The sequence below is a fragment of the Symphalangus syndactylus genome, chromosome 3, assembly GCF_028878055.3.
Source record: "Symphalangus syndactylus isolate Jambi chromosome 3, NHGRI_mSymSyn1-v2.1_pri, whole genome shotgun sequence".
In the NCBI taxonomy this organism is placed as follows: domain Eukaryota; kingdom Metazoa; phylum Chordata; class Mammalia; order Primates; family Hylobatidae; genus Symphalangus; species Symphalangus syndactylus.
In genome coordinates, this window is record NC_072425.2 from 71,825,610 (window position 1) to 71,839,151 (window position 13,542).

The following is a 13,542-nucleotide window of genomic DNA, read 5'->3' on the forward strand; positions in this document are numbered from 1 at the left end:
CTCAATGAATGGTTCTTTGAATAAGAAACACAACTACAACTACCTTCCTAGCTGTAAAACTGAATGCTATTCTCAGTTATTTCCATGACTTTGAGGGGCAGCTTGTTTGAGTGGAAAGACTATAAGCTTCAGAGTCATCAGACTTAGGTTCAAACTCCCAGCTCTGCCATTCATAGGCTCAATGTCATAGGAATAATCACCTCATATCTTTGAGACCCTATTGGAACAAATGGTGATCATAAAGCATACTTTATAGGATTATTTTGAATATAGAACAGAAAATGAACATAGGCAAAGAATATGGCATATAGTAGTGGCTCAATAAATAGTAGACATTTTTCTAGTTATTGCTAATTAGTAAGACTATTTCCATTATGATAAATATTAACACATTAAAAAAACTGATTCTTATATATTTTTCTTTGCATCATTAAGTCAGTAACACAAGGCCAGTTGTGCTATACACATCCTTGTGCCTAGGCAGAAATATTTCTTTTAAGTAAATCTTGGAAAAGAATTAGATCTAATCACAATTTTGAAAAATACAAATTATATTTTCCAAAGGAAAGATAAATAAAGTTCTCTGTAAAATAACACATGATCCAATTATCTGGTACCTAATTTTTTTTGTTTGCCTCATTAATTTTCCTTGAAGTATTTAGGGACCTGAAATTACTATAAATAAAAAGTACCACAATCCCTGATGGCAGAAGAAAAGAACTTTCAGAACATGCTCTACTTTCCCCTTCTAAAAATAGATTGACTTGGGCCACACTAAAGAAGCATATGAAATCTGCCCTGTTGAAAATCGATTTAAACTGGTGGTCCATTTGGCACAAGGGTGTGCCCACACACATGCCACATGTGTGCACACGTACACACACCAGAAACCCTCTGAAACATGGCTTCTTCTATTTATCACATAGCCATGATTCATGTGTGCCTTCTATGAAGCTAAAAGGCACTTTGCATTCATCTGCCAACCAGATGAACACAGGAAAAGTCATAAAGACTACACAATTGAGAATGACACAAGTATTTGTTCAGAATGTATCTGCCAAGATCTTTTTCCCTCTCCCCCTACCTCAAACTCCATCCCAAGCTGTTTTTAACTCCCACATGCTACAGTTTTCCCTTCAAATGACAGCTCAGACAATCTCCCCCAGGATTTCGCAAACCCAGGCCTCATTCCATACAATCCTGCATGATTAAACGTAGCATGTGAAAGGCCAGTACAATGCTAGGCACCAAAACGTGCTCAATATGTAATGGTCTCCTCACTACCTTCCCTTCCGCAGCTCCTTGAGCATTCACCAGACCACTCCACATGGACAGTTCCTTCCCCACAGGCTCAAAGTTGCTGCCCCAAGCAGGGATTCTCAGATGCGGAGAAGCACCGGGGGTTTTCCATTTTAGAGGCTTCTGGCATCCTAAAAAAAAAAAAAAAAAAAAAAAAAAAAAAAAAAAAAAAAAAAAAAAAATCCAATACAGATTTTTAAAAATAATAGTACCTTTTCAACTTTTACATCGGAGTAAAGAATGTTTTTTAAATACAATATATTCTATGATGGTATTTAAAAGGTAACTACAGGATTTGTTAAAAAGATGCCACAGACAAGAATAGCCAAGGAGTGCAACAGGAGTTTCAACTGCATGCTATGTGGCCTCTTCCAAATCTGTTAATTGCGTTTCTGTCTGTGTGTACAACCTCATTTGGAAGTGACATTTGAAATACACATTTCAAGTTCTTTGAAATGTAAGCTCTTCATTTAAAGGCCTTACTCCCACCCGCGCCCATCCTTGTCATAATGCTTGCCTCCAAGCATCTCCAGCAAGGAAACCACAAGCAAGTAATGAAGAAAATAGAGTGAGACTTGCCCTGAAAAAAGGTGGGAAAGAGAGGATTAGAGGAGCCAAATGAGGCCACTGCAGTGGGATCTACTTGTGGATGGAACTAGAGGAATTTCTTTCCATAGCCTCCTAGCAACTCATTCACTGTTGTCAAGGAGGCCTGGACCCCCACTGGGATAAACAGGGTCCCCCACCAGCCTCCCAGGAGGGTGAACTAGACCAGGAGCCCTGACAATCAAGCCAATGAATTAGCAGGGTATGACTAGAATAACGCTCCCCAGACGGCTCTGGCAAAAGTTAGCTATTCCTCCTGCAGAGAGGCATTAAGAGTTTATAACTTTTAAACTGAGACTGTTTTTCTGAAGTAATTACAAGGCACCAATTGACACTGAACACTGGGTACTATTTTAAATGATGAACTATTTTAATTGCAAGAGAAATAAACAATAAGAGATTTAAAGTGATTACTGTAATGACAGACCAAAAAAAAAAAACAAAAAACCAACAACATAGTAGTACATTTATGACTCAAAACTACAGGTTAGTATAACATTAAAAATACACCACGGTATGATCTACCCATGCTATTCTGGAATTGTTGGGTTTGTGATGTGATGTGATTGTTTAATGCATTATTAAATTGTAGAAAAAAATTATACACACATAAATAGTATGGAGAGAGGGCCCATGATGTGGCAAACAGCACAGATTTGGCATTCTTCTCATCTTCTTACCCCTCCTTACCCCACTGCATTCTGGTTCCTGCCCCATCACTCCCTAGCCCCCAATTTCCCTCAAACTGCATTTGTCAACAATGAAAGCTCATTGGTGCTAATCAATCTTGTCTTACTCCATCTCTCTTCACAGCATTTAACTCTGTGGACAACACTCTTCTTTCTGAAATGTTCTCATTCTTGGCTTCCTGGACATCAGCTCTCAGATGGATGCCATTTGATCACCTTATTCACTCCTTCTCTGTCTCCTCGCAAATGTTTCTTTATTTCTTCCTGGTCTCTTCAGTGTTGTTACTAAAGGTGCTATTGTCGACTTTTTATTTTTTTCTTTCTCAATGTATATTATCTTTCAGGTGATGTCATCCATTCAAATGACTTCAAGCACTTTTCTCCTTGTAAAAGGAGTTCCTGACCCATATCTCCAAGCTAGATCTTTCTCCTTAGCTCCAGACCTCTAGAGCCAACTGCCTGCCAGACACCTGTATCAATGACATTACTGTAGGAAAAACCACCCCTAGAACAGTGACTTCAATCAATGATAACTATTTATTTTACTTACAAATCTAGAGGTTGACTGGGTCCAGCAAAGCAGTTCTCCCTCAGGGTCCCTCATGCAGTTGTGGTCAGACAGTGACTGGCGCTGAAATTACCTAAGTCTCCTTCATTCGAACATCTGTCTCCTGGGCTGGGAAGACTTGACTAGCTGGGGGCTTGAACTCCAAACCATCTCTCTTATATAAAGGTATACAATCACTCTATGCAGTGGCCTCATAGTAGCCAGACTTCTTACATGACAACTGCAAGCTCAAAAAGAAAATATCAGCCTCTCATGTCCAGAACTGATCTGACATTCACAGCTAAGCCATGTCATTCTCTGATTGGACATATACAATCTTATAGAACACCAACCTCAGACAAAGTTACTCTGCGACCAAGATAAAATGAAACAAAACCAGCCTACTTCATCATTTGTGTAAGGACAGACAAAACAAGGTCACTATGCCACTTACAAAATATCCAACCCTAGAATTACTCCCATTTTCTGAGAGCATTCAATCTAGACCAAACCCCTGATTCCTTTTTTTTTGAGACAGAGTCTCACTCTGTCACCCAGGCTGGAGCACAGTGGTGTGATCTCGGCTCACTGCAAGCTCCGCCTCCTGGGTTCATGCCATTCTCCTGCCTCAGCCTCCTGAGTAGCTGGGACTACAGGCGCCTGCCACCACGCCTGGCTAATTTTTTGAATTTTTAGTAGAGATGGGGTTTCACCGTGTTAGTCAGGATGGTCTCGATCTCCTGACCTCGTGATCCATCTGCCTCAGCCTCCCAAAGTGCTGGGATTACAGGCGTGAGCCACCGTGCCTGGCCACCCCTGATTCCTTAAACCTTCCCCCAAATCACCCAACCAAAGCCCAAATCTTATAATAGGTTCTTTCTAAAACCCTCGTACTGAGATAACCTATGGTTCCCCCTGGTGAATGTTGTCCTTTGCTACAATAAGCAATAAATCCAATTTGTTTAGCTGCAGGTGTGTTCCTGGGGGTCTTTGGTGGAAGGACACTGATAGCACCCAGAGCAAGTATCTCCAGAGTAACCAACATGGTCTTTTCTAAACTAGCCTTGGACATCACATTCCTGCATTCTATTCATCAGATCTGTCACAAAGACCCATTTAGATTCAAGGGGAGGAGACAAAGACACCATCTCTTGATGGAAACAGTGTCAAAGAATTTTCAGACATGTTTTAAAACCGTCACAACATCTATATTCAGATGCCCACAGCAACTTAATAGTCATCAGTTCCAATACTGAACACATGATCCATTCTCCTGTTTTTGTACCTTTTCCTAGGTACAATTTGTCCACAGGACTTGGCCACTTCCTCAATGGAAAATCCAGGTCATCCTCACTACTTCCCACTCATCTCATCACTCACCAAGTTGGTCTTTTAGGGTAGATGCAGTTAAGCCACACATTTTCAGAACACACTGTAGGTGAGTTATGAGTTTGAGCAGCTGCACCACCTGAATCTGTTCCACAGAAGCTCCCACAACTGCTACCTGCAAACAATCAGTGGTGGAGGAAACAGCTCAGGCCTGGTGCATAATTGGGCTAGTGTGATTTATTGCCTCTAGCCAGAGATAGTCTGCTGTTGCATTTCATCCTCACTTGAGGTGGCCCCGAAGAAGACAGGTAAAGGGAAATCTTCCCAGTGGGGAAAACTATGAGCAACACACTTGGTTATTCACTTCATATGGAAGAAAAGATCAGATCCTTAAGTATGCACTGGCTTCTAAGCAGTAGTGAATGGCTTGACCATTTCGACAGGACAAGAAAAAAAGATTTGAAGCTCAGAGAAAAGGTGTGGGAAAAAAAGTATGTGGACAACCCTACGGGAATAAACACAAAGCAGATCTCACACTACTGCCCGACTGCAAAGAAGACTCTCAACAACCATGTGATCAGGATGATCCATCCTGCCTTTTAGCTGTGCCCTCTTTAGCCACCTCAGTTCTTGTGCAGGAAAGCCATAAATAGTGTCTCTAGTGCTGCAATCACTATGGTGCTATGCATGGTCATATTTGAGCTCCCACTTACAAAAGATAATTCAGCTACGGCCAATGCTAAATTTCCAACCTGTCAGCAATGGAATCTGATGCCAAGACCTTGGCATAGTACCATTCCTCAGAGAGGGTGGCTACACAACCATCTATCAGAACCATCTGTCTTGGAGGGAAAAGCAACGTGTCCTTACCAGAATCAACACATATTGTGAGTATGGATTTACCTTTTCTTCCTGCAGTTCCTCTACCAGTACCACCATCCAACGGCTCACCAGTACCTGGTCTATCAGTATGGTGCCCCTTACAATATAGACTAGGACCAAGATGACATTTTACAGCAAAGGAAGTGCACCGTGGTGCACATTTATCATGGGAGTCATTGGTCTTATCATTTACTCTATACCCTAGAAACTCCTAAAATGATGGAATAGCCTGATAAAGGCTCAGTTACGACACCAGCTTGAGAAGAAAATCTTGTGGGCCTGGGAAATTAACTTCGTGATATGGAATACACACAACACTAACAGCTGATACATGGTTCGCTGCTCAGTAGCTAAAATGCATGGGTCGAGGATCTAAAGAATAGAAATATGATTGAAACTACCCATTAGAACTCCCAGTGAATGACCACAAAAGTTTGTGCATTCTGTCCCTGAAAACTCAGGTTTTCTGGATTAAAGATCTTACTTCTTGGAGTAGAGTGACATTTCTACCAAGAAACACATTAATGTCCCCACTGACCTGGAAGCTGAAATTACCAAAGAATTACTTTGAGTTCCTCAAGCCAGTGAGCCGGCAAGCAAAGAAAGGAATTACTGCTTGGCAGAGCTCATAGACCACGATTTCCTTGAGGAGCTAGGGTTACTACACAACAGAAGCAAGAAAGAACATGTCTAAATCCCAGGAAAACCGACAGCGCTGTCCACACTTTTTGATAGAGGACTTGGGGAATATTCATGATTTCTGGAGGTATCTTGGTATCTCTGTGTCCAATGACCTTAGCAAATGAGCAATTACAGCAAAGATGAGCCAAAAAAAAGAAAAAAAAAAACAGAGAGAAGACAAATAAAACCCTTTCTTTCATTTTTGTTTTTTCTTTTGTTGTTGTTGTTGTTTTTCTTTTGTTTGTTTTTTTTGAGATGGAGTCTCGCTCTGTCACCCAGGCTGGAGTGCAGTGGCACAATCTCGGCTCCCTGCAACCTCCGACACCTGGGTTCAAGTGATTCTCCTGCCTCAGCCTCCCGAGTAGCTGGGATTACAGGCACTCGCCACCACACCCAGCTAATTTTTGTACTTTTAGTAGAGATGGGGTTTCACCACATTGGCCAGGCTGGTCTTAAACTCCTGACCTCAGGTGATCTGCCCACCTCAGCCTCCCAAAGTGCTGGGATTACAGGCATGAACCACCACACCTAGCCAATAAAACGCTTTCAAACAAGGGTCTGGGTCACCTCACCAAGGGAACAATAGATAATCCAAACAATTTTATGCCAGTGTGTGGATAGCTCCCTATTTATTTAACAAGTCCGGTATTGTTGAGCCTTTAACTTTTGTATCATTCAAGGTCCAAGTGGAAGACGAAAACTATGATAATTATTTGAACAGGGAAAATTTAATGTTCCAAAAATTACCTACTAAAAGATATATAAAGGAGGACTCTAAGGGGCCCAGGCATCAAGAATTGTAAAAGCAGCTATTATTTCTAGGCTGAGGAAGAAGAACAGTAAAGGCACTAAGGACTAGGAGAAGCCCTCCTTGCCCCAAGGCTGAGATTCAGACCTCTTCGGAGAGATAGTAACTACCACAGGCAGCCTGCAGGAACAAAGAAACGACTGAGTGCAAAGGCTGGCACTGATCCATAAAAGCAATCTATCATCACTGGTGGATGAGAGTGGTTGGAAGCTGGTCTACAGGAGTGACCTTCCTTTGCTTGGTGCTGTGGGTGGGCCAGAGTTCATCTATAGAAGTGACCCACCATTGCTGGAGGGTATAGACAGGCTGAAGTTACTCTGAAATCACTGCTGGTAGGGAAAGATGGCCTGTGGGTGCACCTGGAGCCTCTATTCCATTGCAGGGTCTCTCCAGTGCCCTCAATTGACAAAGTTGAATATCCCCCAAATTTGCAAAAGAGAAAGATCCACAGGGTCCAGCTCCATTCACACAAAGCAAAATAAACAAGGGTGGATTTGGAGCTCAGAGACATAAACTGATATCTGCCACCTTGCAAAATTTTTATTGTTATAAATAAAATTATTATCGACATTCAAATAATTATTCACAGATATCTTATGATTATTTTCCTTAGGATAGATTCCAAGAGGTAGAATTAACAAGACAAACAATTTATATGTTTAAAAATATTTGAGTATATAATAATAAAATTTCCTTATAAATGTGCCAATTTATGTTCACCCCAGGAGGTATGAATATATGAAGGAAGCCTAAGCACAATCTGCATGATTCTCAGAGGGTGATTTGCTAGAACAAATTTTCAGACACTGAGTGATCTTAGCTGACTGCCCAGTTTAGCCAGCTTTTGTTCTCTACTCATTTCCTGTCCAGCCTTTCTGTAGAGTGATTTTAGTTAGTTTGCTTATTAAAGTGGCTCTCAAAGCAGAGATAAAACTAAAGTTCTAAGAGTCAGGAAAATATTTTTTTTAATCTTACATGAGAATATTCACAAGCAACATTTGATTCTTGAAAGAAATACAATTCAGGAAAACCAACAGCTATGTCCACACTTTTGGATTGAGGACTTGGAAAATATTCACGATGTCCACTCACAAATGTCAAAGGTCTCCTGTAAGACACTAACTCCCAGGGATGTTGTGAGGGTCAGTAATAACGTGTAAGGCACACAGGGGGAGTCAATAAATAGCTTGATCCCCTGAGAGCATTGCTGTTAAATTGCTAAGAATCCAAGAATATACGTTTTTCATTTTATTAAAGTTGTTTTCAATGTGTATGTAAATATGCCCTTTATGGCCAAGCTAAATCTGTGTTACAATAACGTGTTATTCCCTGATGACTAGTTATAGATTGTATTGTACCTCAAGAGGTATTTTCTATACATTTGTGTTATCAGTTATGAAAAGACATAAGGAATAAGGGCAATTCACCATTTTAAAGAAATTAACCTCATAAGGGGATTCTTCTTCTAAATGGCTCGCTTGGTTGCCAAGTAGACTGATGTCAATCAGTCATGATGCAGTTAATGAAAAGTTCTTTGGCACACATGGGTGGTGCAAGTGTTTACACCAGGCATAGTAAACTCATTTTCAGCTAACTCAGAGCATAAAGCAATAGTATTTGCAGGCGTATTTAGGTGAAGAATCTCCTTCTGAGGTTAATTTCTTTAAAATAGTCAATTGCCTTTATTCTTTACATCCTTTCATAGCTAACTACGACAATGTATAGAAAATACCTGGAGGTACAATGTAATTACTATAATTACTATAAATCTACACTGGTCAGATCTTCAGATCCTTGAAGGTCAATCTTTAGTCACTTATTAATCACCCCATGATAAACTCAACTGTACCAAATTTGGCCATTTTTCTCCAGATTTAAGAGATAATTACAAAATTTTGCACGCATAGATGAAGTATCCAGGACCACATCAAAGTAATAGAAATCTGGCTAAGTATGGTGGTTCAGGACTGTAATGCCAGCACTTTGAGAGGCTGAGGTAGGAGGTTCACTTGAGTCCAGGAGTTCGAGATCAGCCTGGACTACATAGTGAGACCTCATTGCTACAAAAAACAATTCTCTTTTCAATTAGCCAGGCATGGTGGTGCCTGCCTATAGTCCCAGCTACTCGGGAGGCTGAGGTGAAAGGATCATTTGAGCCCAAGAAGTCGAGGCTTCAGTGAGCCATGAGTACACCACTGCACTCCAGTCTGGGCAACAGAGCCAGACCCTATCTTAATAATAATAATCTAATTTTTAAAATATAACCGCATTTTGTACTTTTGACATTTTTTTCTTTGCTTGGCAACAATAGCCTTGAGCATGTCACTTTGCTTTTTGGTGACTTAAAAATTTTTAAAGTTAGGCCAGGGACAGTGGCTCCCCCCTGTAATCCTAGCACTTTGGGAGGGTGAGGTGGCTGGATTCCAAGGTCAAGAGATTGAGACCATCCTGGCCAACATGGTGAAACCCCGTCTCTACTAAAAATACAAACATTAGCTGGGCATGGTGGCATGTGCCTGTAGTCCTAGCTGCTCAGGAGGCTGAGGCAAGAGAATCACTTGAACCCAGGAGGTGGAGTTTGCAGTGAACTGAGATCACACCACTGCACTCCAGCCTGGTGACAGAGCGAGACTCTGTCTCTAAATAAATAAATGAATGAATAAATAAATAAAATAAGTTAAATTAGATCTGTAGTTTCCTACCTGGAGGATCAAATCCCTAAACACAGGTACAAGCATTGTCTATAACCTAAAAAATAATGTACTTTTCTATTCATATGCTTTTGTTTTTATAAAACATTTTAATTTTTAATTTTTTGTTTAGTAAATACTAGTTAAATAACTTATTTTGTATTAAAAAATATAAAATTATATATGCTAACTGTAGAAGATTGGAACATAAAGAGAAACTAGAATACAACCACCTGTAATCCTGCCACACAGATATAGCAACTATTCACATTTCACTATTTATTCACTCAGTTTTCTTTTTATGGATATTTATACCTAGATCATTTTAAATAAACTGGAATATACTGCATGCATAATATTTTATGACTTATTGTGTGTGTTTTACAGCATATTGTAAACATCTTCCTAAATCATAAACTTCTCTTCTACAAGGTTTAAATGACATTTCTATATATGAGGGCACACTGCTAGTTTTGAATATTTAAGTTGTTTCTAATATTTCATTATTTTAAATAATGCTGCTACGAATATCTACAAGATGGTTAAATTTGTATCATGACAAATTAAGATTTATTATTCTTAATGCTCACATTATTCCATTTCTGGACACTGGGGGCCTCTTCATGGTGGTTCCTGAGTTCTTTTGATAAAATTACTATAGTCTTTCATAGTGTATCTGCTTTTCAGTATGACAAACGTTCCAGGCACTTTTTGTATGTGTTCTGCTCTGTATCTGAAAACATCCAATTCTCCAAGGAGCCCTCATTCCTTTTAGTGGAAAATGGTATTTGGAGAGCACCATCTGGGCACTAGGGCTGTTTATTGTCATTGCTACTGGCTTGGTAATTGTTGCGAGTTCTATTCAAGAGACTGAATTTGAAAATAATTTTTTAAAAGAAAACACATTATGAGTTTACAGTGAGGTTTCCAGTTTAAATTTAAGATAACATTTTTACTAGCTTCTTTAATTTTATATTTTTCTTTCCTTTTCTCTGAAATCTTGGTCCCTAAAGGCATTAACATAATCATGTTTATACATTATCCTAATAGCTATACATCCATATGTTATGATAAGCATAAACATGATTATATTAACATATGAATTATAAATAAAATAGTTTTAAAATAACAATACCAAAATTACTATTTATGATATAATTATTGAAAACTATTCAGGACTGTTGCAGTTCTTTTTACCTTTATTATATCTTACTTATTTTTACCTTTATTTATATTTACCTTTATTTCTAGCTCGGTAGGGATGCACAGTCACATCAGTAAGTGTTAAAGTCACTTGAAATAATTTCTGTCTGTGTGGTTATGCTACCAACTCAACTCACAGTTAGGTTAATGTGTTTCTTTTGACTTCCTTTTTAGAAATTGTTCCTTTTTTATTTTTTTCTTAATTATGGAAAACACTAACTTGGCTTCAAAGTCAAATGTACTAAAAAGAGATCCAGACGGGTGGGCGCGGTGGCTCACACCTGTAATCCCAGCACTTTGGGAGGCCGAGGTGGGTGGATCACCAGACCAGCCTGGCCAACATGGTGAAACCCAGTCTCTACTAAAAATACAAAAATTAGCCAGGCGTGGTGGCGGGCACCTATAATCCCAGCAACTCGAGAGGCTGAGGCAAGAGAGTCACTTGAACCCGGGAGGCAGAGGTTGTGGTAAGCTGAGATCAAGTGACTGCACTCCAGCCTGGGTAACAAAATGAGACTTTATCTCAAAAAAAAAAAGAGGTACCCAGAGAAGTCTCGCTCCTATCCTTGCCTTCACCTTTTTCCTCTGTCCCTCTAGAGATCTCTCTCTCTCACACATACACACACACACACACACACACACACAGACTTCTTGGGTAAACGGAAACCACTATTCACATTTTCTCTATTTTGCTCTTTCATTTAACAATGCTTCCTGGAGGTTACCACTGGCAGTGAGTAGAAATAGATCTTATTCCTTCTCTCAGCTGTGTGATGCAGCTGTAACATCTTGGGTTCACGCAGTCTCGATCAGTGGACATTTGGGTTGTTTCCAGTCTTTTCTCTTAAAAATCACGCTGCAGTAAATAACCTTGAATACAATTATTTTCATGTTTTCAGGTGCTATTATTTTTTAATTTATATAAATGCCTGTGTGATGAAAAAATACAAGTTATTTTGGAACATTACTGAATTCACAGTGGTCTTATGCCATTTGGTATTATCTCATTTAATATATTTACAACTTGCAGCTGCTATCATGTGATGGTCAGAGAAAATCTCAAACATTTAAAAAGAGACCACAGGCCTGGCACAATGGCTCACGCCTGTAATCCCAGCATTTTGGGAGGCCGAGGCAAGCGGATCACTTGAGTTCAGGAGTTCAAGACCAGCCTGGCCAATATGGTGAAATCCCGTCTCTACTAAAAATACAAAAAAATTAGCTGGATGTGGTGGCGGGCACCTGTAATCCAAGCTACTCGGGAGGCTGAAGCAGGAGAATCATTTAAACCCAGGAGGCAGAGGTTTCAGTGAACCGAGATAGCACCCCTGCACTCTAGCCTGGGCAACAGAGCAAGACTCTGTCTCAAAAAAATAAATAAATAAAAATAAAAAGAGAGAGAGACCACATACAGGACTGCATAAGTGTTTTTCATATCCAAAAGGAAATAAATGAATAACTCTTGAAGGAAAAATCATCCTATATATCACTAATTTTTAACTTAATTTTGCTTAAATACATAATACAAAATGAAATATAAATGCCTTATGATTATAGTCCTTATATAATAATAGCAAGACTAAACAATTTTACAAAGTCAAAGCAAACAGACCTACAAAGGAAACAACATTCACATCAACAACACTAATGTGATTTGATGGATGATGTGGCTCCCATAAAAGCTAGCCAGCTCCTTCCTTGTGAACATGCTACCAACTACAGCGAGGGTGGGAACAGCAGTGGATGGGAGAAGGTTCTTGGGAATGTGGTCCATTCATCCTTTTGTGCCCTTATAAGGATTGATTTTCCAACTACTTTCCTCCATTCACAGCCCTGTACTGCAATATTCTAGCCCATTCCATTATTGGGCATTTAGTTTAGGAAAATGCATCACTTACAAATTAGGTTGATATCTGCTCTGTTCTTATTGGACTTCAACAATAAAAGATATACTGCTCAGTACTAACACAACCTCGATTGTACATTAGTACTAAGCTCTAAAGTTCAGTCTAATGATCCTGAACATTACATATATGTATGTAATGTGTGTTTCTGTGTATACTTATTCATTTTAGATTTCCCCACTTCACATCTAGTAAACAGTAGAGCTGAGATTCAAACCGAAGTCTTTCTGTTCCACTGCACCACCCAGACTAAAACAGTGATCTTTCATAGCCTGGAATTATAAAGGTAGAAGTGGTTGTGATTCATTTGGAGGGGACTTGGATCTGAATCCAGATAATTGTAGCACAGTTCTCCTGTAAACCAACTTTGTGAATTTTACCTGTCCTTGACCCTGTCACAGTTTGAGCTTCCTCAACTATAATGTGAAGAGACCGCATTAAATCATTGCTAGGGCCTTTACAGTTATAATTTCTGTGAATGTTCTATACTGGCAAACATCCCATATATGACAGAGGAATGACTCAAGTAATATTCTCTGTTTTAGCAGTGGAGTTTCCACTTTCATCCTTAAGCATCAACAAATGGGGTCAATAGCCGGGCACGGTGGCTCACGCCTGTAATCCCAGCACTTTGGAAGGCTGAGGCAGAGGAATCACCTGAGGTCAAGAGTTCAAGACCAGCCTGGCCGACATGGTGAAACCTCATCTCTATTAAAAAAAAATTAGCTGAGTGTGGTGATGGGCGCCTGTAGCCCAGCTACTCAGGAGGCTAAGGCACAAGAATTGCTTAAACCCGGGAGGCAGAGGTTGCAGTGAGCCAAGATCACGCCATTGAACTCCAGCCCGAGCGACTGAGTGAGACCCTATCTCAAAGAAAAAAATAAAATAAAATAAGAAAGGTGTC

At 39.7% G+C, this 13,542-nt stretch overlaps 1 protein-coding gene across 1 annotated transcript in view; it reads right to left on the reverse strand.

Moving 5' to 3' along the window:
- Window positions 1-1,798, reverse strand: part of TMC1 (transmembrane channel like 1) — a 202,955-nt gene extending 201,157 nt beyond the window's left edge. The window contains exons 1-2 of the mRNA XM_063636643.1: window positions 1,783-1,798; window positions 1,285-1,338 (exon numbers count right to left, since the gene is read on the reverse strand). Coding sequence (XP_063492713.1) covers window positions 1,285-1,338; window positions 1,783-1,798 — 70 coding nt within the window. The remainder of the gene's footprint in view (window positions 1-1,284; window positions 1,339-1,782) is intronic.
- Between the last annotated feature and the right edge of the window lie 11,744 nt (window positions 1,799-13,542).